At 42.9% G+C, this 24,861-nt stretch overlaps 1 protein-coding gene across 1 annotated transcript in view; it reads right to left on the bottom strand.

Annotated features, from left to right (window-relative positions):
- Window positions 1-14,446, bottom strand: part of LOC128302694 (thrombospondin type-1 domain-containing protein 4) — an 81,051-nt gene extending 66,605 nt beyond the window's left edge. The window contains exons 1-2 of the mRNA XM_053039558.1: window positions 14,412-14,446; window positions 7,634-7,715 (exon numbers count right to left, since the gene is read on the bottom strand). Coding sequence (XP_052895518.1) covers window positions 7,634-7,715; window positions 14,412-14,446 — 117 coding nt within the window. The remainder of the gene's footprint in view (window positions 1-7,633; window positions 7,716-14,411) is intronic.
- Between the last annotated feature and the right edge of the window lie 10,415 nt (window positions 14,447-24,861).

Here is a 24,861-nt window from a genome sequence, read left to right as displayed (position 1 = left end):
GAGTAGCGAGTAGAAAGAAATACATTTATTACGACTACCGACACGTAACACGAACGGACCATTTGCTGTAACATTTTTTTCAACGTTGTTTTTCGCAAATCGTTAAGAAAATGTTCCCATGAATGCAACTTGTTCCACCCAATCAGTCTAATTCGAATTCATACAGAAGGAACAGCATAACGATATATTATACGCGCAAAAAGTGTGATATTTAACCTCCGACAGTCATTCGGTAGCTATTTGTTGTTAGGCGAAGATGAACAAAGAATTCTAACTTGTTAAAGAAAAATGGAGGCATGAGCTTATCAGAAATCTTGTGTTTTCCGAGAAATTTATTCTGCATAGGATTCCAAATATTGCAGAAATGTTGTGCAGAATGATGCCTTTCACATTCACAAGCATTCGAAAAGCAGCATGAGCTTTCAAAAAAGATCATTAAGTTTTCACAAGCTAGCATGAGTAAGTTTATGAGTTTATGAATGTTGATCCTTTTAGAATGTTTTGTAATCGTAAATTCGAAGCAAGAAATACTGTGAGCAAGACAAGCAGAAGAAGAACACATGAGTTAACCTAGAATGAATTCGTTAAAAAGACGAAAGGATTCGTGGAACAAGTTTGTGTACTTCTTCTTCTTGTCTTGCTCACAGTTTAAAGGTAATCCGTTTCCAGGAAACTGGTTCCAAGGCAGCTCTCCTCCATTCCCGGCTGCATTCACAAGCTGCAATTAACTTGTCTAGGACTCGTGCCGAGCGGGTCGCTGAGAAGCACCTTTCTAGTAGAATATCAGTGCGATATCCTCTTTACGTTTCCAAACTATCGTAACCTTCCTGACATTCACAATAGCCAGGATGTCTGCTCCGCCAAACAGTTAGACTAGCGCATGCTATATTCTCCTTCTCCAGACGCCCTGCTCACCAATAACGCCAATGAAATTACGCAGTACCTGCAGCTCGAAAATAGCAGCCGGATCCAATCCCAATAGAATTCTAATCGGATCGAATCCCTATGGAACCCCAATCGGTTTCAATCCTCTAAGAATCCGTCACGTGAGATCTTATCCGATCGAATCCATGAAGGAATCGGGTCTTCGAATCTGCCGAATCGCAATCTGCCCATCACTACTCCAAACCGCTGTACACAAGTCTGACTAATCGGAAATGGGTAAAAATAAAATCAAAGAAAGCAACAAATGGCAGACCTAGACCTCCTGTGGTTGTTGTGTAGATGAAAGGGAAGGGGAGTTGTTGTTCATAATACGATCGTTCCAAGGTAACTGCAACTTGCCGCTACTAGCTAGAAAGGTCATCCCCGTCAATTGATACTCTGCTTCTCAGGCAGAGAATCCTACGATTACAGTCTCCGGTAAACAGGTCCTTTGTCTTAGTCGCATTGATCCTCAATCCAATGCTTAAGGCCTGAGCTGAGTCCTTCTGAGCTGAGTCCGTATAGAACATTACAACTATTCAATTCTGCACCATGATAACCTACTGTCTCACTCCAGTGTGACAGCATCACACGTCAAACATCAAACAAAAATTATTCCTCAACTATCATTATCGACGGATTTGGGACTCGACTGTATTACTTTAAACAAAACTATAATGACATTTTTGATAAGTTCTGCTCAAATTCGAACAGAGTTTTGGAAAATAGGAAGTGATTATAAAACACTAAAGATTGATATGGCATGAGCTAACTGCCGGCAAGATCGGGATAATCAGACAAAGGCGCACGACCTCGATCGGTTTAGACGACTCCTTCAGCATGCCAAGACCGCGAAGCGATTGTAGCGCCGGATAAGTAAGCAAGTAACTGTCTTTAACCGATCAAAGCGGAAGAGTGATATTAACAAAAAATATTTAGTCGTGACGCTTCTTGATATCCGACTTCTTGGTGTTAAATTTCCCAAGCAGCTTCAAAGTATTGACCTTGCTGAAAATCGCACCTAATCTAACTTGGCATAATGTGCCGTAACGTAAAGAAACACACGCAACATAGGGTAACTGTAGGATTATTGCCAACACCCCATACCCGCCGAAGGGTTTTGTTTATCCAAATTTTTATTTCGCATGCCTTTCATACACAAACACATACGGGCGCTTACACAGCATAACACACTTTCCCTCAAACACTACAGGGCAAATAAGTTGTTGCGTCCATAAATCATATTTCGAGCAAACGATGAGACGGGTTGGTAAGGGAAACAGGGCGAAGGGTGCAACGCTTCCACCGTACGTTTGCGTTGTCTGGAATTTAGAATCTTTGCGCCTCTCATTTCATCTGCCGCGTCTATCTTTGGCCGCTTAGACATGATCGCGTGTTTTTTTCGACAGGGCCGGGAGGACTACTAACGGAGGCAGTTTTCCGTCAAATTGGACGAATAGGTCAAATGGAGCTAGGGTAGCGCTTAATATGTTGGCAAAGCGTTTTTTCTCTAATGTTGTCAGCTTCAAATGGTTTGTACATTGAGCAGAGACCCATACACCAACACCACCAGTCGCCAGTCAAATGCAGGAACGATTCGGTTAGAACCGTTGGTCGGCAGAACGGGGGCTGCCATGGCCAAGGGTTACCATTAACATCAGCTTCGCTTCCTTCATCGTGGCAGCTACTCCATCCACAGAGAATTGTTGGAATTTTTTCAACATCTCATCCCAAAACCGATATGATGCACGATGATGAGTGGTTTTCGTTGCATTTCATCATATTTCACACATGCCACATTATGATGCTCGTCCTCGCTTCCTTCCGATTGCTGTTGGAACTCGTCTTCCTAACGGTTCGCGGTTCTCGTAACGGACGGAATTATCGCATTTTACTGGCAGCCAAATATTTTCACCGATTGAGGGGCAAATTGGTGGTTCGTCCAGCTTCGGGCCCAGGAGCGAGTGTGCGGTCAGTGAGACGGAGTCCTTCACTCTCGGTCGATTATGTTCGTCTCCAGTGCCGTTTGACCGTTGACCTAGAAACTGACCGTCCATCTGCGAGAGTTCAGATTACTGGCCTTTGTTTGCATTGGGTTCACTCTGGCGCGAACCTAAACCTGGATGACCGCAGGCGCTTGAGACGTGGGAAATCGTTGCCCCCTTTGCAGCAAGGTCACGCAAAAATCTCTCCCATATTTGCTTTTCACTTTCCGGGGCTGGCTGGAAGCTAGCAGGGCGGAGCAAGTGGATTTTCCGCTTTGATTTATCACCCTTTGGAACCCGTGCCCGGGAAGCCTGTGATTGAATTGTGAGCGGAACAAGTGGAATTGGTTCAATATTCAAAATGATTGAAACACGGTTTGTTTATTTTTACTTCACCTTTACTATCGCTGGTTTTACGCCGTTCGGGTGGGCGAAAGTAAATGCATTTTGAATGGATTTTCCGAGCAGGAAATTACATAACGTATGTTCTCTGCTTGCGCTTGCAAGGCCGTGTGTTGATCATCTCAAATGGCTTTTTGTTTGATTTCGCGTGGTTATGTTTCCACCAGCGTAACAAATAAATTGAATATTTATTAAAAGTTTGTTTGTTTTTTTATTTTTCTAGCCCCTATTTCTCGTCTGTCTGTTCGATTAGTCATCTTTCGTATGTTATATGATGGATATTTGTTTGCAAAAGAACATGCAACGATGTCAATAAAACTAAAAACTGCCACCGTTTTTCGATGTGTACCAACCAGAAGCACACTCAAAAAACTTCACTAAAAACACGAAGAGCAACTAAGCGACGTAAAATATTCAACACTCATCGGCCGTAAAACTATCAGCACAATCGCACCAAAAGCCATCATGAAAAAAAAAACATTATCATGAGCGCCGGTTCTGGCAGACCAATTTTGGGTGAATTTTCCTCCCTACATGCTTGAGCCTGATTTTTTTCTCAATTTTGTTTGTTCGCATGCATTTTTCCCCGCCTATGGTTGGGCACCCTGCTACAACAACTGTGCAGAACTAGGAGATGCGATTTTTCCTTTTCTCTCAAGCGGAAGTTAACCCTTTCAGTGGCGTGTTCCCATTCGATGTACGTCGAAAGCCAGACCCAAATCTGATCTAGAACTACTTCTATCGTCACGCCGCCATAGATCCGATCCGTACTTCTCTTCCGACCCGACGGTGGTATCGCTTCCTCTCTAGCAGAACACCATTGTCTGCGCTAAATGAACCGGAAAATCTGAAAGCAATGCTGCGCAACATTTACCACCAGCAGCAGCAAGGCATTTTCGGCAGCGGGATAAAGCGAGACTGGGGAGCTATTCCTGAGAGCGTACTTCCTCCACAAACGACTAGGTGAAAAATTTGAATTTTAACCGAACACCAACCCAGCATGATTCGAATTCTGCGCCATAAGGTTGCATTGTAGGTCAAACCGCAGCGAGCCGAAGCATCGAAACATCATCACTTTTGCTCCTTCGCTCCTGAACGGCACTGTTTCGGGGCCATACCGTACGACAAAGGGTTCAAATTCTTCACGTCTTGTACGGCTGACACTCGCTTGGAATATGGCCTGGCCACACACACACAAGACAGAACTGGTCAGCTCGTACGCTGGTGTGGCAATAAATTTCGAGCATAATCGAAAACCTTCCGGATCTTATACCGGTCCGCACACAACAAGGCGATTAGGTTTCCTGATTTAACTTACGGTTCCGCTTGATCCGCAATATTGCCATGGATTGCCTGTCTGCCTGTCGTCATCGTCGTCGTCGTCGGTTGTTGGGCCGGCAACATCCGTTTCGGGTAGCTGACGCTGATGCTACAGTTTGCGTTATGATAAAGTTGCCCTACGGTGCACGGTTTATGGCCACACACGGATAAGGAAGTGAAAATTAGGATACCCCACAGTAATGGTTTTTCACGCTCTACGCTTAACCGGCGCTACCGAGCAGGTCGCCTTTCAGCATTTGGCTTTTTCAAATGGGCACTTAGAGGTTTTTGATCAACGAAATTCATATGGGCCATTGTTGAGAAAACCGCTTTCAAGTTGCTCAGAAGCTTTGATTGAAGCATTGGTTGCTTCCACAATACACCACCAGATCAAATGAGGCACACAATCTTCAAACATAACTTTAAGATGTATTAGTAGTAACGAGAAAAGTCCAAAATATGCTCGAAATTTCCTGGCTTTAAGTAATAGTTTTGTAGCTACAGTTACGATATTTTTACTTGCGTAGAATATTTATTGATTTGTGTATATCACATAAAATATTTATTTAAATTTAGGCTAGTTTAATGGTTGACTCATGATATTACGACAAAACCCGTCATACTGGATGACATAATAATGATTGACTTAACGGTAGGATTTTGCGAAGATCAGTTTTGAAATTATTAAGTTTTCATCAAAGATCAAGGTTTATGTCAAACCAGAATAACGAAACATAGGAAATTTATTGAACTATTTTCCTCAATAAATGAAAAACAAATAAAATAAGTTGAAGTATAGTTGGGTTATAGGGTAAAATAATTAATTAATTATTAAATTATTCTAAGACCCTTAGAACATTTTTTATAAATACTTTTCAATTGCTTTTAAGTACTGGTATTGCTTAATTGTTGCTTAAGCTAACAATTAATGCATGGTGTGAAAAGACAAGATGTCAAGAGATATGTGGCTTCTGCAAAGTAATCACTGTTCTACAAACCGGTTGGCGTCGTTAGAGTGATGTCGTTAAAATGACACCGGACGACCCACTTCTGAAAGAAGTCAAAAATGGCCTCAAAATCGTCCATACGGATAAAAGAGGTATTTTAGGTTCAAATCGATCGGTTTCTGGGTTTAGGTCCAAAACGAAGTGGTGCGATGGCGTTGACACGTTCGTCTTAAAGCCAGTGATATAAATATATTCCTATGTAAATAAATAAAAGTCAATACTGGTAGCCTTACGCACATATGGCTGCATCTCGAGTTCTGTGACAATTTCAATGCATAAATGCACCTCAAGGTGCTACCCAATTCATTACGAAGAAATGTTTCAAATTACAGCATAGCCCCTCGGATATTAAATTTCAAACAAAATATTAAGCAATTTCAATATTTTTTCACCTTGAAGTCTTACAAGATTAAACCATTTAAATATATCTCTCTCACACACTATCATTAGCCCTAATGTACCTTATCTCGAAAGGTTGATGTTTGCGCATGGCTACTTTCGTTACCCTTTCATACCGAAGATGTATGCTGCAGTGCATCATCCTCGTACGTAATGAGCCATCCTTCCTGGCGTCCGATTGGTACACTTCCGGCACACCGGCAACCCGGCGCTATGCCAGCATATTGCCCCGTAGCCTAATTTACCTAAGTGTGAATTGGGAACAATTGTTTGCGCCCACGCATTCGGATGGGCTGGAGGCCACTCATCTCATCTGTGCACGCATCTGAGGCAATAGCTTGGTTCATGGTGTATCACATTTGGCTCCAGTACAGTGCACTTACCGCGAACCATGTACAAACAATCGCGAGAGAAGTTCCATCCGTTCGCAAACACACAACAAACTACCAACTCAAACACATCACAGCGCACCTCTTCTGGTCTCTTCCGGTGCCTGCAGGCCGGCAACCTTCAGACCGCCGGGCACTTCTGGAGTGTGCCCGCAGCCCAGCCATTAATATGTCTTACAACAACCACCCGTGAAAGCGACACCAAACGCGGCATGCCGGCCACCAAAACGTGGCTTGAGTGGAAATTACTGGCATGAACGGCAGAGAACGGAATATGCTGTTTATGTTACATTCTTCCTTCCATACCTTGCTTTTCTCCGTTTCATGTTGATAAGATATAACTTAATCTGCTGCCGTTTTATACTTGTTTTGCTGTCGTGTTTTTCTTTTTGGTTGCTGTTGCTCAATGCTGATTCTACCACCGTTGAAATGTAGCAGGATGATAACAGGTGATGGAGATTGGAAAGCAGGGGAAAAATAGCGAAGGAAAAGGGCCCACTGGAGGAAATGGACCCAATGGCTCGCCGGCTTCTTCACGAACAGTGTGGGCAAATTTTGTGTTAATTCTTAATGAAGCACTAATATACAAACTATTCACAGAAAACTAAAATTTACAGACTAACTCCTTTCAGTTTAATGCTTTAAACATATCATAATTTAGTAATTTTAGTGCTATAAAATGTTTTAATAATTTATAATCCCTTACTAAAGGCTTAGGAAAATGCCACTTTGTTTCTCAATTAAATTTTCAACTAAAACGAAAGATACGGAAAAGTTTATCAAGAGCATAATGACACGAACCGATCCCAGTGTACAGTGGTAGCAGTAGCACGATGATGACCCACGAGCCACGAGTGGACCACCGGTCGACACCAAACAGATGCTATTAGGTGAACATGCTTTTCCATTTTGCTAATTAGCCACATGGTCCGCTGGCTCCCACAAACGGTAAGGTGACGTGCTTTTTTTCTCCCCCACTGCTATCGCAACCACTTTGTTGGGGCCGCACACCCGGCTACACTTGTTCCGAAGTTTCCATCCCGCGTTCGACTTATTCTACCCTGCGGTGGAAGATACCTGCTCCGATCGGCACAAAGTGCAACATAATTCGACTGTTGTGCCATTATGTCTGCACCATGTTCCATGTTGCGTTTTCATGTTCCCCCTTTTTTGTCTCGTGATTTCGGTAGCGGCACCCTTTACTCACCCGTATGCGTTCCCTTGTAGAGAGGTCAGCTCCGATCGTATCGATTGAAATGATAGCGATGATTGTGATACAATATACCAGCCTGTAATGGGAGTAGAATGGTAGAGAAATGGGAAAATTATTAATAAAAACTTCTCTTGTCTCCAATCGGTTCCATGCTAATAGTAAAGTAAATGTCTAAAACCCACAGAGGCAATTAGAATTTATTTATTTATTTTTTATTCGTGGAAGAATGGCCAGGTTGTGGGTCTAACACTATTTCTTTATGACCTACTTTTAACCAATCCCCACGCAATGATGCATCGGCATGTAATTGCACGGGAAGTGATGTCCATGACACATTGTACAATTATCACATAGGTCACTTACAGCCTCGGATCATATTCGATCCGATCATGAAGATGAAGATGATGATGCAGCAGAGCAATCTGTAAGCCAAACCCTACTGGCGCCTCGCTTTGTAGCAGCTGCCACAGCATGTGCAATTAATTCCTTTTCGATATTCGTCACACGACAACACGACCGATTTGCTGCGGTCATAACCGGCAAGCTGCATCTTCAAATCATCCCTCACATCTAGCGCCACACAAAAATGTACTGCTTGTTCGTTCAAGCTCCCCAACGGCACCCTGAATTAACAGATACTCCCGCAATGATCAGACCCTTCACTCCCTTTTTAGCAATGCCGACAATGATGAAGAGTTTTTGTTTTCACCATGGCGCTAGACTAGGAAATTCTTTTACCTCACCGTTCAGCTAATTCTTCTGTACGGCTTTTATTGACTGTTGGTTTAAAAAAAATCTATCGCTTAATGCTCAGTATGGAGTGTGTGATGAATCCATTTAATATTGCGAAACGACACAGCGTCTCTCAATTAAAAAATGATCGTAAGACATGTACCAACGGTAACGGCGCTGTACGGGTCAACGAATCCATGGCATAATGTTCAATATTTAGGAAACGGTTCGGACATGTTTGAAAATCTGTACCATTCATCAGTTACTTTCGAAACAATCGCATCGCGCCTGTCGCCTAAAAGGATGGTAAATATTGCATACGGCTGTTATGCGGTTTTAGCATACGAAACCGAAACAATTGCTGTTGTTAGTCATGGCGTTAGTAGGACAACATTTACTTTCCCATAAGCGATTGTGTCCACGTATCAAATTGTGTAACTTTCGGAAAAATGTTTCATTGATCACGCCAAACGGGAATTTGTTATTACAGAATCAGTCGTGGGACGTTCTTTTAATGCTTGAATTGAGTTAACTGTAATAAAGAAACGCTTGATAAAATATTATTATTTTATAGCCCTCGGTTGAACGTTATAAGAAAAACATTAGAAAGTCATTAGAGCTCAATGTATCTTTCAGGGTTCTTTAACTCACATACAGTTCCCACGATTGTCTAGTTAATCCAATGCATCTGTAACGTTGTCCCAAAAAAACTGAATTAGCATGGCACGATTAGCAACGACCGATGGCACATGTTTTAGCCTCCAATGTCCACAAGCCAGCATAATGCAAAACGTGCTATTGTAGATAGACAAAATAAGAGCGCACTGTGCAAGTGTCGCCTAAACGGACTATCAAACGAATTATCGTTAAATATGTAATATTAAACACAGAGATTAGTAAAGTGTCCTTCTCGATGCGATAAAGCTTGGGCAAAAAATTCTATTATACATTTTGGACCACCACCATCGAATTACTTTCGTCTGTTCGTTGCAGATTTTGAACTAAACCCATTTCAACAACAGTTAGCCAGCATGTCGAAGCGCACCACCATAGCAGCTGGTACACACGTCCAACACTCACACCCACTCCATCAACCCAACAGATCCGTACTCGGCGGGACGTACCGTCGTCCGGGTTCCGTTTTGCGCCCGATGTGGGGATGAAATGAAACCATGCGATGAAGCGCTCGTTGCGTCTAATTTATTTCCCCCCGAACCCGTGTTGCATGTATCGGTCCCTTTTTTGGGTGATGGCCAGGACCTTCTTCACACACAGTGCTAGCACCACGTGTCGAAATGACGGCCAGATGAAACGTCAGTCGACCCCGACACGAACGGGAGAACTGCTTGGTTGTCAAAAAAGGCTGCCACATCATGCGGCAGTGTGAGTATGACGGCTTTGGGCCGTAGTATTCCGAAGTGAAGAAGCTTTCACTAGATGTAGGTAATATTAAAGTTGCGCCGATTCCTCTGCATTACTATCAGGATTTTGGAAAAAAAGAATATCAAGGTTTTCATTCAACAATCTTTCAATTTCTCTCAAATAGTTGCTTCAATTTCGTGATGGCGAATACGGCGTCATCTATTGCCATAATGGCTTGAAAGCTATCTTCCGATCCTTGAACTCATACACCAGCATTCGAGTAGAATTGATATCACCATGTACGTGTTATCTCTTCGTCCAGCACTTTGGTTTAGATCGTTGCTAAAAACAACGGACAATGTCCATTCCATGTGTTTTTCCGGTATGACCGTACTGGACTGGCCGACCACATCAAACCACTCGGTGCACAACGATCCCCGTACGATATCTCGTACGATACCAGGAAAGAAAAATTATCAAGACCATTACAGGCACTCGGAGAGTGGGACTGCAAACGCCCACAGTGGCGAAGCAAGACGATCACCATTTCTGCACTTCTCGGGCCTCAGAGCTCGGGTTATCTTTATTACCCCAACAAATTCAATAAAATATGCTTATGAATTTATGTGTGTACAGCCACAATTCACTTGCTCGAATTCGTTCCGGCCACTCGAACCGTCGGTACGACCGTGTGGCCCCACCGCACTCTGCAGACCTTCGAGAACACAGTCCTATTTTAGAAGTCGCCATCATAGAGCATTTCCCCCAAAAACCCCCATATATGTGTATTGATTGTTCGTTCCCTCTCGCACACTGTGGTAATGTAGCTTTTGGGCAACAGAATCTGTAATTGGTTTCATTGCACGAAACAGGGGATAGCGCCCGGGACTGCACTTGCCGTTGGATGTGCATGCCATTTGATTTGTTCGCCCGATGCCCGACGCAAGCAGTTGAGGTTTGCCCATGCTGCTGACCCTTAAAAACAACAGTAACCAAGTGGAACAGACCGGTCCGGAACGATGGAATACGATTGATGTAGGTTACACAATGCTCGATACCAGGCAATAATAAGAATTGCCTTCTGCATTTGCACTACGGCTCGACGCCGGATACTGGCGACTTCGGGGTGAAGTACATAAATTAGGCCACACCGTACAACCAGGCTCCTTCTTCCCAGTGAAGCGCAACACCCCCTCACAGCCGCAGATATCAAATTCACAAATTAGAACAAATATTGCGTAAGTCGGCATCGTCTAACAAGCATTCTTCGGGGAGACGATATTGCACCCGGCAAGACTTCACAAAACGGAACGTGAAATATGATTTTGGAATGCACATGGCACTGCTCGGAAATTGCGCATTGAATGCATGTTTTATGTCAAAATGTTTACCGAACGAGAACATTATGATTTGCATGAAAACTTAACTTCTGTGTAAAGCAAACAAAATATGGTAGAGTATCCTTTAACGCAAATAAAAGACTCGGTGTGCTCGGACGGATGTTCACAGCATAGTCAATTCCGTTTCTAGCCCAACACACCGGATGTCGTGTTGTGTGCTTCATCTGATAAATTTTCAACTGATCCGGAAATGTGTCCACATTCTCGATCATGCATCCGCGTCAACTTGCATGTGCATCTGCGGTACCTTCTAGTTGCCTTTGCTAGTTGCTAATTATATGCAATTATCCCGCACGGAAATCAATCCTTTCAAATCAACCCCGCTTTTGCGCTCGGTGAACGGATTGTGCGCCCTCGTAATTACTTCATTTCAAGAGCATCTCCACCCTCTATCTGCAGCCACTTGGAAAGTGCAAAACCACTCGAACCCGTCACTTTCCGTTCCGTGCTGCCGACGAAAGAAGCGTCGACGTTGCGGATGCGTGATCGAAATGTTAAGAGGTCACTTTTCTTCAGCTCGTCCCTACCTGGGACACACCCGGTCCCCAACCCCCGCTGTCCGCCCCTCGTGTGCATGCCGTGGTTCGATCTTATCGCGAGTGCATTATTGCACTTTTCAGCAAACAATGGACCCCAGATTGATATTTGATTGTGTGTTGAAGCGGAAACTGTACGATGCGTACCGTGGTGTTGCGGCTGTGGTGGTGGTGGGAGTCTTCGTTGACGTTGTTATTCACGTAGCGACCCTCTTGGGCCATGTTTTCCCACTAAGCAGACGGGCGGGTTAAGCAGCACTAGAGATGCACCGTATTGGTGCCGCAGCTTGCACGGTACGAAATGCGCCCGCAAAGCATGTGATGATGGGTTTGGGGCGCGCTACGATTTTGATGGATTCGGTTATTGATTGCTAAACGATCAACCGGGTTCAAGTGCGGGTTCCAGGCGAGATGCTGCACACAAATCATCAGCTAGTCATGCAACTGGTAATTACAAATTTGTTCCCCAGCCCATGCAGTGCTGCACCATGCGTACAATCGAAAGCTCCTTATGGATGTGCAGGTGTTGCACATACTTGCAGCGTGTTAATTAATTGCATCACTGCACTGTATTTGTAGCAAGTGCCAGACAAAACAGTCCTCCTGAGCGCGTGTGCCATAGAGTGGTTGGGAAGTCACAACCCATCGTTCACGTGCTTGGATATCTATCTGCACATTAATTTTATTACCGTATGCCACAAAGATTGCAAACGATTTTTGAAGCCTTTAATGTAGAAACATCCGACCTTCAGTTTTATTATTTTTAAGAAAAATTCTATTTAATAAAAGAGTGTCTTTCAGAATGAAAATATTTTAAGCATTTTTTTTTTTTGAATACTTTGAATATTTAAAACCGTCTACCAATAAGCTAATGATTTATACAAACAGCATAAATTCATTAGTCACACTATTACTGTTTGGGTTTGCACCGAGTTCTAGCTCAAGCTACGATACACGCGTACAGAATAGCACGTTCCACAAGACGGGGCGTGCATTTTATTCCTAAACAGGTTCAATGTGCAAATGAATGCTTCCCTCAATTTCCAATCTCGGTTGCTTTCGTACCATTTTTCAAAAAGGCGTTGAGTGTTAGAATCTGTAAGATAAGTGCATCCGCATGATACATTTTGTGCCCGGAGTGCCGAAGGAAGCAAACAGTCGGGCAACGGATAGGGAACCCATTGAACTAGCGAAAGTAAGGCTACCGCACACCGGTGTAACGGAAAATACGTGATCAGAAAGCATCAACTCGTTAGCGCCGCCTTGGCAAAGCTTCGACAGAAAACTTACCACCAGCCCGAGCTATCTGGCGAAGATATCTTCCAAGATTTATTCTTCCGAATATCCGGTCACCGCCACTTTGTCACAGTAAAAGGTAACGATCGATACACAAAGAATACAATGTGACAAGTTGCGCAATCTATCGAACGTAACGATGTACTTCCAGCCCTAGGCAGGCAGAGGAGACTTTCGGTATCGTGTTCAAGTGCAGCAATATTAAAAATGTCCTCTCTGCATGAAAAGGCCATTGAAAGGCAGAGGCTCTGTGCCATTTGAAAGGTCATTAAATTGCTTCAACGATATTGACAGATTGACGCGTTAACTTCCATCATTATCCAGCGCCACAGAGATACATATTGAGCTATTAATCATGTCCGTTAGGTACATCAAATGGTGATGTAAAATTGAAACTATTCATGTAGTGCACATTTCATTGCGAATGCGCGTATGCTGGACCGGTAAATTAATCACAACACTCCAATGTGCTGCCAAAGCCGGCAGCAACAGCATCGAACTGCGTGCCCTATGACCAACACTGTCGGCTGACACTATACACGCTTGTTATTAATATGCGAGCCTGCAAAGATAAACATCTGAACCGGGCGAACCCGGCCTAAACGATGCGGTGTATGGAGGTAGCACACGCAGGATTCATGCTGTCCGATAAAGCCCTTTAACGCAAATTTGATGCGGATGAAATGGTTGCCGTCGAGGGTTTGTGTCGAGGTTCATATTATAGTTTTCATTTTCCGTAGATGAATAGACGGCTGCATTCGTTTGATATACCGCAACGCAACAAAGTGTATCAAAACATTTCGCATTATGTCGGCCCTGCAAAGCTGTCCGAATGGGGAGCATTATGAACCGTCGGGTTTTTACCAGGAATAGCTTAAGGCTATTTTGCGGGCTTTAAAATGTTCAGCATGGACATTGTGAAAAGTCGAAGTTAAATGAGCAAGGGCTCTTTACATCCTATCGTTTCATGTTGAAATAGTGCTCCAGACTTCAGACTAGATGTAGAGTTATTTGTCTGTGACAATGAAATGAAAATTGAAACATAATTTCTATCTCAAAAGGAGACTATCGTGCTATAAATACTGGGATAAAGGACACTACAGCAAAACAATTCCTGAAAAACTGTCCTGCGAGCAAAGAAAAGCTTTCGCAGATATCCTGCCATGCCGTGCAAAGACTCCAGCGCCATGGTCCCGCATTGCAGACCACCGATGCGGATGTGTGGTAATTATTCAGTTCATACCCAATTACACTGCCCATCGCACACTCGACCATCTTCTGCTCAAAGTAATCCCATCCACACAGACAACCGCAATTACGCTCAACTGACCGGACGCTCGCTCGAACATGTGGTTTCCAAACAAAGCCATCGAAACCCAAAAGCGTATCCAACGGCACTGCGCGCGCTCACCACCCAGTGAGCCCTACCGTTTCAACTTCACTCACCCGAACAGCGCCACATCATCAATCCCAGCAGCCATTATGTCCCGACGGAAAACGTGTATCCGGTTTTCCCAGGGACTCAGCAAATGCTCAAAGGCTCGGGAAATTGTGAGTTCTTGTACGTATAATAAATCCAACCCGCTGCCCTGCAGACTGTGTCCGTCCCAAAAGGACACAAATAACACAGGTTGCTCCAGAGACGGCTGAGAATACATCCTTCCGAGCACACGCCGACTGACTGACCGCCACCGCCACCGGGCCAGGATCAAATCAATCAGCAACAATGCACAGCGTATCGGGGTACGTCCAACCAGGGACCTAAGCTCAGGATGCCGCATTGTTTAGCATCACGGTCGGTGCTACACCGTTGCCTTCGTGCGATGCGGGTTCTCTTAGATCGATTCACTTGTCACGGTAATAATAATAGTAGTAATCATCATCATCGAATTCACCATCGTCATCGTCGTACCGCTCATCCAGTCATCCATTGTTAATGCTCACCAAGAGTCACAACATGCGGCATGCGGCAACGTCAAATGATACCGGAGCATACGGAGGAAACTCCTTCACTCCACTTTATTCGGTCGTTTTGGGCTCCCTTCCACCGTGCCGTCGGTGCAAGTGAGCATAAGAAGGTAAACATCTCGGAAGGTAATGTTAGTCGAGCGGTTGCTCGATACTCTTTGGTCCGTCCTGGACCACACGGCGGGCGCACGAGCAGCACGCATCCGTCCGGCAAGTAAATAGTTAGTCAATCAATTGGGCTTTTGATTCCCGATCCCGCTGGCACGTGGCTGACGATGCTTTTCTTGGCGACACCGTACGTTCTCGGTGTTTGTTCGATACGGCACCCAAGTGCCTTTCTTTCATTCTCTAGCACCTTCACCGACCATCGTTGAGTGAGGGGTTCCTTTCATCCAGTTCTCCTCTTTCATTCCTTTCCATACGATTGGCGTTCGGTTGCGATGGCACTGGGAGCAATAGTCCGACTGCGTTATGCTTTTCGTGCCGACGTCGATAGCGAAGCGTTGGAAAATGGTGCTTACTTCCACAACCACAACACACGGAGACCATCAGCGGGAGAAAGCATAACACAACCGGCAGCAGCAGCAGCAAACACAAATGTCCAAGCAATCGACAATTTCCCGGCGGTTCGCAAACAAACAGGAAATATATCCACAACCTAACAACATAACGACAATTGTCATCACAAGCCTCCGCCTCGAATGGCGCAGTGTTGGGAAAACAATCGAAACAAGCTTTGATCAAAAGCAGCGATAAAGCTGGTGTATTTCATGTGTCCAAAGAAACTTATTGCTAATGTCATTAGAGTTGAAAAACGATATCGGTAAGAAGGTTTCATTGAATTGCCTGAGCCATAAAGAGTTTGCCATACACTGATGAATGATTCGATCGTTATGCTCTGTTAATCAGCTCAGATATACATCAGCGGAAGGATTTATCCAACGAGTATCTATTCTGTTCAGTAGCATAAATTGCATAACCAAAATTTAACGCAAACATAATTTTAAAAATCAGCAAGAAATTATCTCAATATTTAAATAATCCAGCGAAGCATGTTACGCCAATTCTCCATTCCTACCAACCGAGATCGATTCTATTGACAAATACATATCTTCCGTCACGAAAACAAACAAACGATCGGTGTTTGCTGTACCGTAGCAAATTATGCTTTTTACACGACATTCTCAGCTTCATCGGCAATGCCTTTAATAGACTGAAACCTTTCCAAAACTGCTGCGTATTAACCGTAACGAGGAGCTTGCCTCAAAAATCAGTTGTGGTTGGCAAAACAAACCCCGTAAAAAAGGCCCCCATACACGTTTGCAAATCTTAGGATCTCACCTGTATGCTGATGAGAACTATAATTGAGTGGAAGCATGAACCTCAACACGCAGAGCTGAACTGTGGCCACAACCCGGGGGAAAGGTAAGAGTTTGGTCATGCGTTAACACAGAACTGAATTAGAAAGCGAATGTTTGATAAGATCTTCTCAACCGTTAACGACGACGGAAGGTGTATATGCAAGCAAAGGCAGTTTCCGTTCCTGCACGGAAGGTGGCAGTGGACGTTGTGAAAATATTAGACAAAAAGAAAACAAAAGCACCAACCAGTGAGAACTAAAAATTCTGCTGACCATGGAACCATCGTTTGGCTCAATCGTTTGGTTTGTTTGGTTTGAATTTGATTCCAGGCGTTAGTTTCAACAAATTTGGCCCATCGGAAATCCTTTCTGCTGTTAACAGTATAAACAAATGTCAATGGAAACGGGCAAAGCATAACAAGCAAACTTTTGCAATAGTGAAAATGATAAGTAACATATTTAAAGCGTTCTTTTGCAGGCCAAACACAATAGTTATTTGGTTCTAAAGCAATTAAAGGCGAATATTTCAAATCTTGTACCAATAAGTATACACATTTCAACCTTGAATTCAACCAGAATTTCAGAATTTTGTATTCATCAAGGTATACAACCACGTTGGACAATTAAAAATCAACAGAAAGACTTGGACTGAGAATGCCAGGGAGGATTTTAAAATGTTTTGAAATTTTATGTGTGGGAACCTGACACATATTTTCAGAAACATTTTGTTTTCTATTATTTATGATGACCTTTCTAGATGTGTGCTTTCTAACCCACTCGAACTGTGTTATATTCTTCCGGCATTTGACAAACCGTGGAAAACTATTTCAAGCATTTTCCTGTTTCAAACTCGCCCGCTTTATCATCACCACTGCAACCAGGCTCACTGTTCTGCTTTCACAGGTTGTGAATAAAATCGAATCGACTCTTAGTGTCACGGATCGTCGCCGTTGGAGTCCGAATGCTCCGTAAAGGAAGAAAAAAGAACAAAACAAGATTTATATGTTTGTTTATCGGTACAAGTGCAGACTACCACTTTGCGAGTGCGAGAAGCGATTTGGGAACCGATTATGAAGCATAGCGCGATGTCAGAAGGCAACATAAGTCCATTCTTCTCAGCTCTTTTCCCTTTTTCCCTCGTCGTTGAACCCTTGAACACTTCGTTGCTCTTTATTTCCCCAACGCCGGTCAAAAGTAATGGCCACCACAGCCAGCCCACCGCATTCAGAGCAAATTGTTCGGCTCACGAGAATGCACTCATCCACCAAGTGCAGTGAGTAGTAGTTCGGAGAGTAAAAATGTCACATCGAAAGTGATGTAACAAAGAGCGACCGCTTAACGAACGACCACCAAAAAACAACGCATGGCCGAGCGAATCAAGGGGATCCCGTAGGACACTTCATACGATTTCAATGTCTGGCTCTGCACTTCTGCAGTGACTTAGCATCTTCTTAATTCGATTCTTGTGGACATCATTGTTTGAGAGGAGATTTTTCTTCAAAAGTTGAAGCATACTCGAAAAGCGGTATGTTAGTGGATCCACCATGATCGGAAGGAAACATTTCGTTCGATTGTTCTCTGGTGAAACTAGTGCATACTTTCACATGGGAACTTTCTAATAGCCGCTGGAGATGAACAAAGAGGCAAAGATATGTCCGAGTTTTGTGATTCTTGTTTATGTATTGTAATAATTTAATTCCCTCAAGCATATTCAAATCAGTTCACTTCATTCTATTATTTCATTTCCAGTGTGGTCGATCGAAAGAGATAACTATATCAAAGATATTTATCGAATGCGTGAGTGTTGAATTTGGAAAGAATAAATGTTGAATTCTTGTTTATTAAATCACTTCGATTAAGATAATACAAGAAAGGTAAATGGCAGCTCGGTGGATAATGACACCGGCCTTGATACCTTGATTGAAATCTCAGCTGAAACGTTCCTCCAAGGACTCAAGGACTGTCTGATTGAATAGTAAAAATAAATAAACAAGTAATTAGAAGAAAATCTGGAAGGAGAAGCATGATGATCTAGCCAAAAAGAGAGTATTAGTGAGACATTTTAATGAGATTCAAGGTAAGTAAGTACATCAAGGGCATCAAGATAAGTAAGTACTACGAAAAATCTGAACAGAAATATAACTTGGAATTTAGCAAATGAATAGCACCACTAGTTAATAGGGATTAACGTATACAAGATAGTCGTATACCGAAAGCCCCAAGTAATGGTTTTCGCGATTAATGCAGAGTCGCCAAAACATAATATGACTACGATATGCTCGGCACTCTATAACAAATAAAACAAGCAATTAAACTATTTTTCTTCGCTCAGAAGAATGCTCGCAGAAACGCACACTGAACGATGTCTGATCCTTTCCATTCCATCAACAAAGACGGGATCAAAATCCAGCAGTCACAAAACCAACAACAAAAGCCATAAAATGTTTAACGCATCTGAACGTCGGCCAGAATAAATAATAACACCTGACGAATGAGGTTGCCTATTTATGTTATTTTCTCACAAAAATCCCAAACGCGTCCACTGATCTTTATACAAATTCACAAAAGAAATCAATAACTCTCCTTCCGCGTATGATAAATCGTTTGCCCATTCCCCGAAGAACGTTGGCAACTCTCCTACCACTGGCAAAGATTTCCTTAAAAGCATTCCTAAAGGCACGCTTCAACAAAAGAACATGCCACGAGACCAACACAACGTACGTTACACACATCGCAGAAGGTGACCTCCCAGCTCGTAAATCATTTTTTCCGCTTGCTCCGAAGGAAATGATACATATTTTGCCTGGGCATCCATTTCCGCCCCATACTTCCGGTGGGATATGATGCTTTTGCTTGTTATTTTTTCCCGGGATCAGCTACGATTGCTCTTACGGTGAAGCGAATGTTGTTGAAAATAATGACACTACCCGCATCTACTGATCTGTATCGTATGCGAAAGAATTCCGCTTTGGTCCACATGGACCAGCTATGAATTCTGATGAATTTCCACATAATCAATCCATCTTATCGGATGTGATTTTTCCAATCAATTTCACTCATTCTTTCAAGGGCAGTGATTAAATTTCAACAGATACCAAAGTTCAGATACAGTACGATGGAAAATAAACAAATAGCCGCTGCAAGCGTTACTGATGTTTTAAAACACCCCAAACGCTCGCCCTGGTAATGTACGATCGACGAATTTCCATTTCAAGCGTGTAATCCGATTCAAAGTCTGAGTCTATGCTGTTCCAAAAGCTTTTCCCAACTATCCGGTCCATCTCACACCGCTATCCATCACGACATCACGAGCAGCGTCCTGGAGAATCTTTCACCAGACATTGCCGATCCACCTCGGCGAGGATTACGGTGCAACCGAAAGTTCTGCCGGAACAACAATTAAACATCCGTCAAACTGTCGGATTTTAGATGGATGCTCGACTCGCCGAAGGCACTCACTGCGTTCCCGGCCACTTCCACCGACCGATACGAACGACGGCACGTCCACGACCGGTGAACAATTCGACGGGATTTCATTTCGACTCACGTTTTAGCAATCAAGTTGATGTTTTGTGTAATGTTTCGCATGCATGTGCACCCTGGCTGGGTTTCTACGGAGCTGTACACTCCATGACAAACGGGATTTACTTGCTGCAGAACGGTTCGGACTTGGCTAGATTCGACTAGCCATCGCATACTGGTTGGTTAAAGCTGGAGACCATCGAAGGAAGGTTTCTCGGTCCAGATGTTGCATTCATCAGGTTTGGAATTAAGGATTTGCCTCACTACAGCTGTTGCATAATAAATTCACTCCATGTAACACATGTAAACTCTGTGATAATTCTAGCTGAGAGCTTAAATTCGTACGTTCCAGTAGCACGTGTTTCCCATTTGATCCCTGCTGAGGGTATCGTCTTGTTGAAGATTAAACTATTTTGAAACATAATTAACAGGACACTATGTGTGTCTTGTTGAGTTACAGCAACACATCGTGTTAGTAACGTACCGTATATTTAAATTCATTTGTAAACATTCACACTCGGCGCGTGAACGTTATCAGTGGAAGAAACCACCACCGAAACATGCGTACTCGTCAATCTTTTTGCGTGGCTGGCAAGCTGGCAAGGCAACGTTTTTGTTGGATTTAAAGCTGGCACCATAAAAGTACTCCACAACACTGCCCTAATCGCGTACTGCCCCGGGAGGGTTACAAATTACTGTTTATTATCAATTCCAATCAACCCGCACCGAATACTTTTTTTTTGCGTATTCCCCTGTAGGCGCTTTCGGAGGGTAAGCCTTTGTCCAAAACTTTGCCGCCTAAGTGAAAGAGCAATGTCGGTTGCTTTGCGTACGTCGATGATGCGCCAGCAGTTCGCATCCCGAACGGTTTGAACGGTGAGGGTTATTAAATTTTGTTTCAACCAACCGTAAACATCAAACGCATACAGCGGGCCGAAACCGGGAGGTCGTAAACATTTTAAAACCGCGAAACGAACAACTGATGGAAATTTGGGAAAAATGGACACATTTACTGCAGGCAGGTCGTACAGGTGTGTTGCAACTTTAAGGTGAGATTCAAATTCGAACCTTAAACTGGGCTGATTCTCTTCGGGGTTTCGGGGAAAAGTTGAGCGAAGAATTAAATCAATAAATGTGATACGAATTCCTCACGCCGCACAGCAAATTGTTTTTTTATGGCATTCGGTGTTAATTACAAACAGTGTGTAGGGGTTTCGAGTAAAACATGTTTTGCTCTCTTTGGATTTCAATTTATGTCACATAAAACATTAAATAATCCAATCCATATTATCTAAAGCAAATGTCGCTAACCGTCATCAACAAAACAAGAAATCATTTCCCGTTCCACACAATTTCTCCCAGTCCACCCCGTCCAGGAAACGAAGCCATTCGTGCAATTGTATTAAATAATAAACGGCCATAAAAATCACGAAATGAAAACACACTCACACACATTTTATTGCGGGACTAGCGGACGATTGCGAGACGAAGGAGTCGAATATCCACAATCACCTACACCATACACATCCCTTTAGTAACAGGGCAATAAAAGTATCTAGCCCACCCTACCGGTACCCCCCCCATGTACACATTCCAGCTAGGTCTACACTCCAACAATATGCGCCAGCAAAGCACCACACCGAACCGAGCGACGTCGAAAGTAGAAAAGTGAGTGTAAAGACAGTTATTAAGGTAATTAAAATCACCCCTTTTTCTTATCACCCGCGAGTATGACCTCGCGCATCATTGTCGCTCCACTGTTTCAAGATCTATGGGACGGAGACATTTTAACGCCCTGGTGCACATTATCACCGACTCCTGAACCCGCCCCGAACCAACTCCAACACCCAACACATCGAGTGTCGTCGAATCATCGCTCCAGTTTGGACGGGGAGAAGCGAACCTATCGCTTCATCGTCGAACGGATTCCATTTCCTGTGCACCTAGCAGTGCTTCGGGTCTTCTCATTCGGGCCGGAGCTACTTTTCGCCGGTGATTTATGCTCTGGCGGTTTATTGTTTATGATTATTATTACTTTTTAATTGATTTTGTGCTCCACCCAATTGGGCCGCCCAGGGAAGTTCTCACCCCCGGGTTCATACCCTCGACCCACGGAGTGTGTGTGCGGACCTTTTGAATCCAACAGGCGATGAGTTCTTTTTTTTCTCTCTTTTCGTCTAACGAACTTCAGAAATTCATCGTACATTGTACGAACAACTTTCTTCGATCCCATCAAGACTAGGCAAACAATTCTAAGCACCTCCAACCGAACCAATCGATCGTCGTCGTCTGCCTCCACCCAACAAACAACACGGTCGTAATGGTGATGATCATGATGATTTGATTCTTTTCATGGCTGTCACCGAAATCATTTATGATTTATTTTCTCGCACCTTACCGTACCGGTGAGGCATACTTCTGCTGATAAATAACACACCAAAAAGGCAGAAGGCGTCTGCACCATCTGGCAGTGGTTGTTGTTCAAACTTCGGCGGATTCCTTCGTTATTCAGATAACTTTCGGTAACTTTCCAACAATGCCATTTGCTGGCGAAATGAAAAAATAGACTCACGAAAAAAAAAAGGGTAAATCGAACAAACCTTACCGAGTGGCGCATTGATTTGACATTGATCCTTGGAAAAGAAACTGATTTTCGTTCACGTTTTCACCCGTATCGACCTTGGGTGATGGAAGACGAAATAGCAAATCAATAAAGTACCCTGATTTTATCACGAGCTTTGGGGGTTCATCACATTTAATAGGATAGTATTTGTTGGGCCAGCTCAAGTACTCTGCTCGCCATCTTCTTTCCTCAGAACCTTTTTTTTTTTGTGCATGTGTCCCCTTCGCAGCACTAACTATACGCCGTTCAACACACAAACGGTGTGTTTAAGGTGGTTGTAAACTGGAATCTGATTCGCTCAGGTCTGATGACGATTCCTTTTTTCGATCTTATCACCTAGAATGCCATCGAAAGAGGGCACTTTTTCAGCTTAACAACTATTTCGATGAATCTTGCATGTGGGACACTGTGTAAGGGGATAAGTTCCTTTTTCATTTCCGTACCATAAACCGTATCCGTTTGCACCCCGGATGCGGTTTCGAGGGGAATCGTAAAAACATAAACTGTCATTTGGTTGAAGTGGTTGAACAGGAAGTGGTTGAAGTAAAAATGGAGATTCAAATGAAATCCGCCTTAAATCAACGCAGAAAATCGTACAAATAGATAAGAAATCATTCATTTGTCAATGTTGCACCAAATTAGAGGTATCACTTCTTCTATGCTTTTTGACCTAAAAACGTAATATAACGAGCTAAAACAATCGGATAGCTCTTTTACTAACCATAAAAGTCCATAAACGGGACCAACTTAACAAATTATTTAAAGGGTCTGGGAAAACGTAATCTTACGAAGAGATCCAAATTTATATCAATTTTTAGCGTACAGAGCTACGGTAAAACTCTTGTTTGTAAAAGGATGTTTTCCTACTCAATTCCCCTCAATAACCGTGTTTTACATCAGAAATGCGCAGATCTTTATCGGTCGTTTGACAAGTTCAACGCCGTGGGGCCCTCTGTGAAAGCTTACGTGACCTTTTGTTTAGCACATCATCCGATCACCCAAATTCGGGTAGTGCAGCGTTGAACGTATTAAACCTCATTAAAATTTGTGCCAGATAAAGTATCTGTACGTAAGTCTTTAATCCATTGAAAATCACGCAAGCAAATATAAAGTGTTTTGCGCAATTCCAAGCTGGGGATTTCAATTCGAAAGGACACGAACTTTGCAATTGATGCATTAGCCGGGATTAGGAATGTTATCAACACGGATGATAAGTGATGGAATGTTAGTTTTTGCAAACTTGCCTTTGAACAAGAGCATACGAAATGCAAACAATTATACTTTGCAGGGTTTGCCGAAAATATTAAGATTATCTCACTAAAAGAAAGAAATTCGCCGTAAGTAACTGATGCTCGACACATTGTGATGTATGCTTAAGATTATTTATTGCGAGCTCCTCAAATGGAACTAGCACATTAACATTATATATACTTTAATAAATGCGATTGGTAAAATGGTTGGATTGCCCTCGACTCAAAATATCCGCAGTGCTTGAATAGGCATAAATCCGTAATCTTTCGTAATGAAAATGCATGAACATTTTTACTACACTAGCCAGTTTACTCGGAAGTTTCTCACTAAATACATAATCTATATCTTTCGTTGGCGCCACTTTTGCCAGACCAGTCCTCCCACATTAAGGAGGGCAGCAAAATTGATAATTGACAAGTGCAAATAGAAAAAAGACATACGTTCCTCAAATTCTGCAACTTGTGGACTTTTTGATTGACAAATTTTATACACTTTTTATCAAAAAGTTTTATCAGCATACATTTACGCAGACGAGTTCCGGAACACGACGAACAAAATGTAGCAAAATACTTACATCATACAATACATAATCATTATTAGCATGAATTCATGTAGAGAGATTTTTTTGAGGAAACAGAAATATTTCAAAATACAAATAATAGACAATTGTTTCCAGTCCGAATAGAAAAGTAGGGCATTTTGGATAATAAGTTCATAATAGGTAATAATAATTTTATGATACTTTATTTATTATGAGTTTAACAAATTATGTAAATCAATTTAATCATGTGTTAATTAATGAATTTATACATTTGTTTTTATTCATCAATTGTGAATTAAACCCCCTTTATCGAGTAGCTCAAATAACTCCGAAACGCGATATTTACCAATCGGAAAAGCTAACGAATGTTTCAATTTCCCCCAGATTTCACAGTGGCCGGCAGAAACACGGATTTGGCACAAAGAATGCGAACGAATATTTAAAACAAAAAACATAACAACCCGCAGCGTACATCCAGAGCAGGTCAGTGTGTTCTGATTAAACATGTTCCATCGAGAATCTGGCTCTTCATAATTAAACATGCAACACAAGATCAGCTGGCCTCTCGGCTGACACCACCCACCACCATCCTAGCAGCCTCCAATCGCGTAATACACGTACGTTATTTAAT

This window comes from Anopheles moucheti, chromosome 3, assembly GCF_943734755.1.
Source record: "Anopheles moucheti chromosome 3, idAnoMoucSN_F20_07, whole genome shotgun sequence".
Taxonomy (NCBI): Eukaryota; Metazoa; Arthropoda; class Insecta; order Diptera; family Culicidae; genus Anopheles; species Anopheles moucheti.
This window is presented reverse-complemented; position numbering and strand designations above follow the sequence as displayed.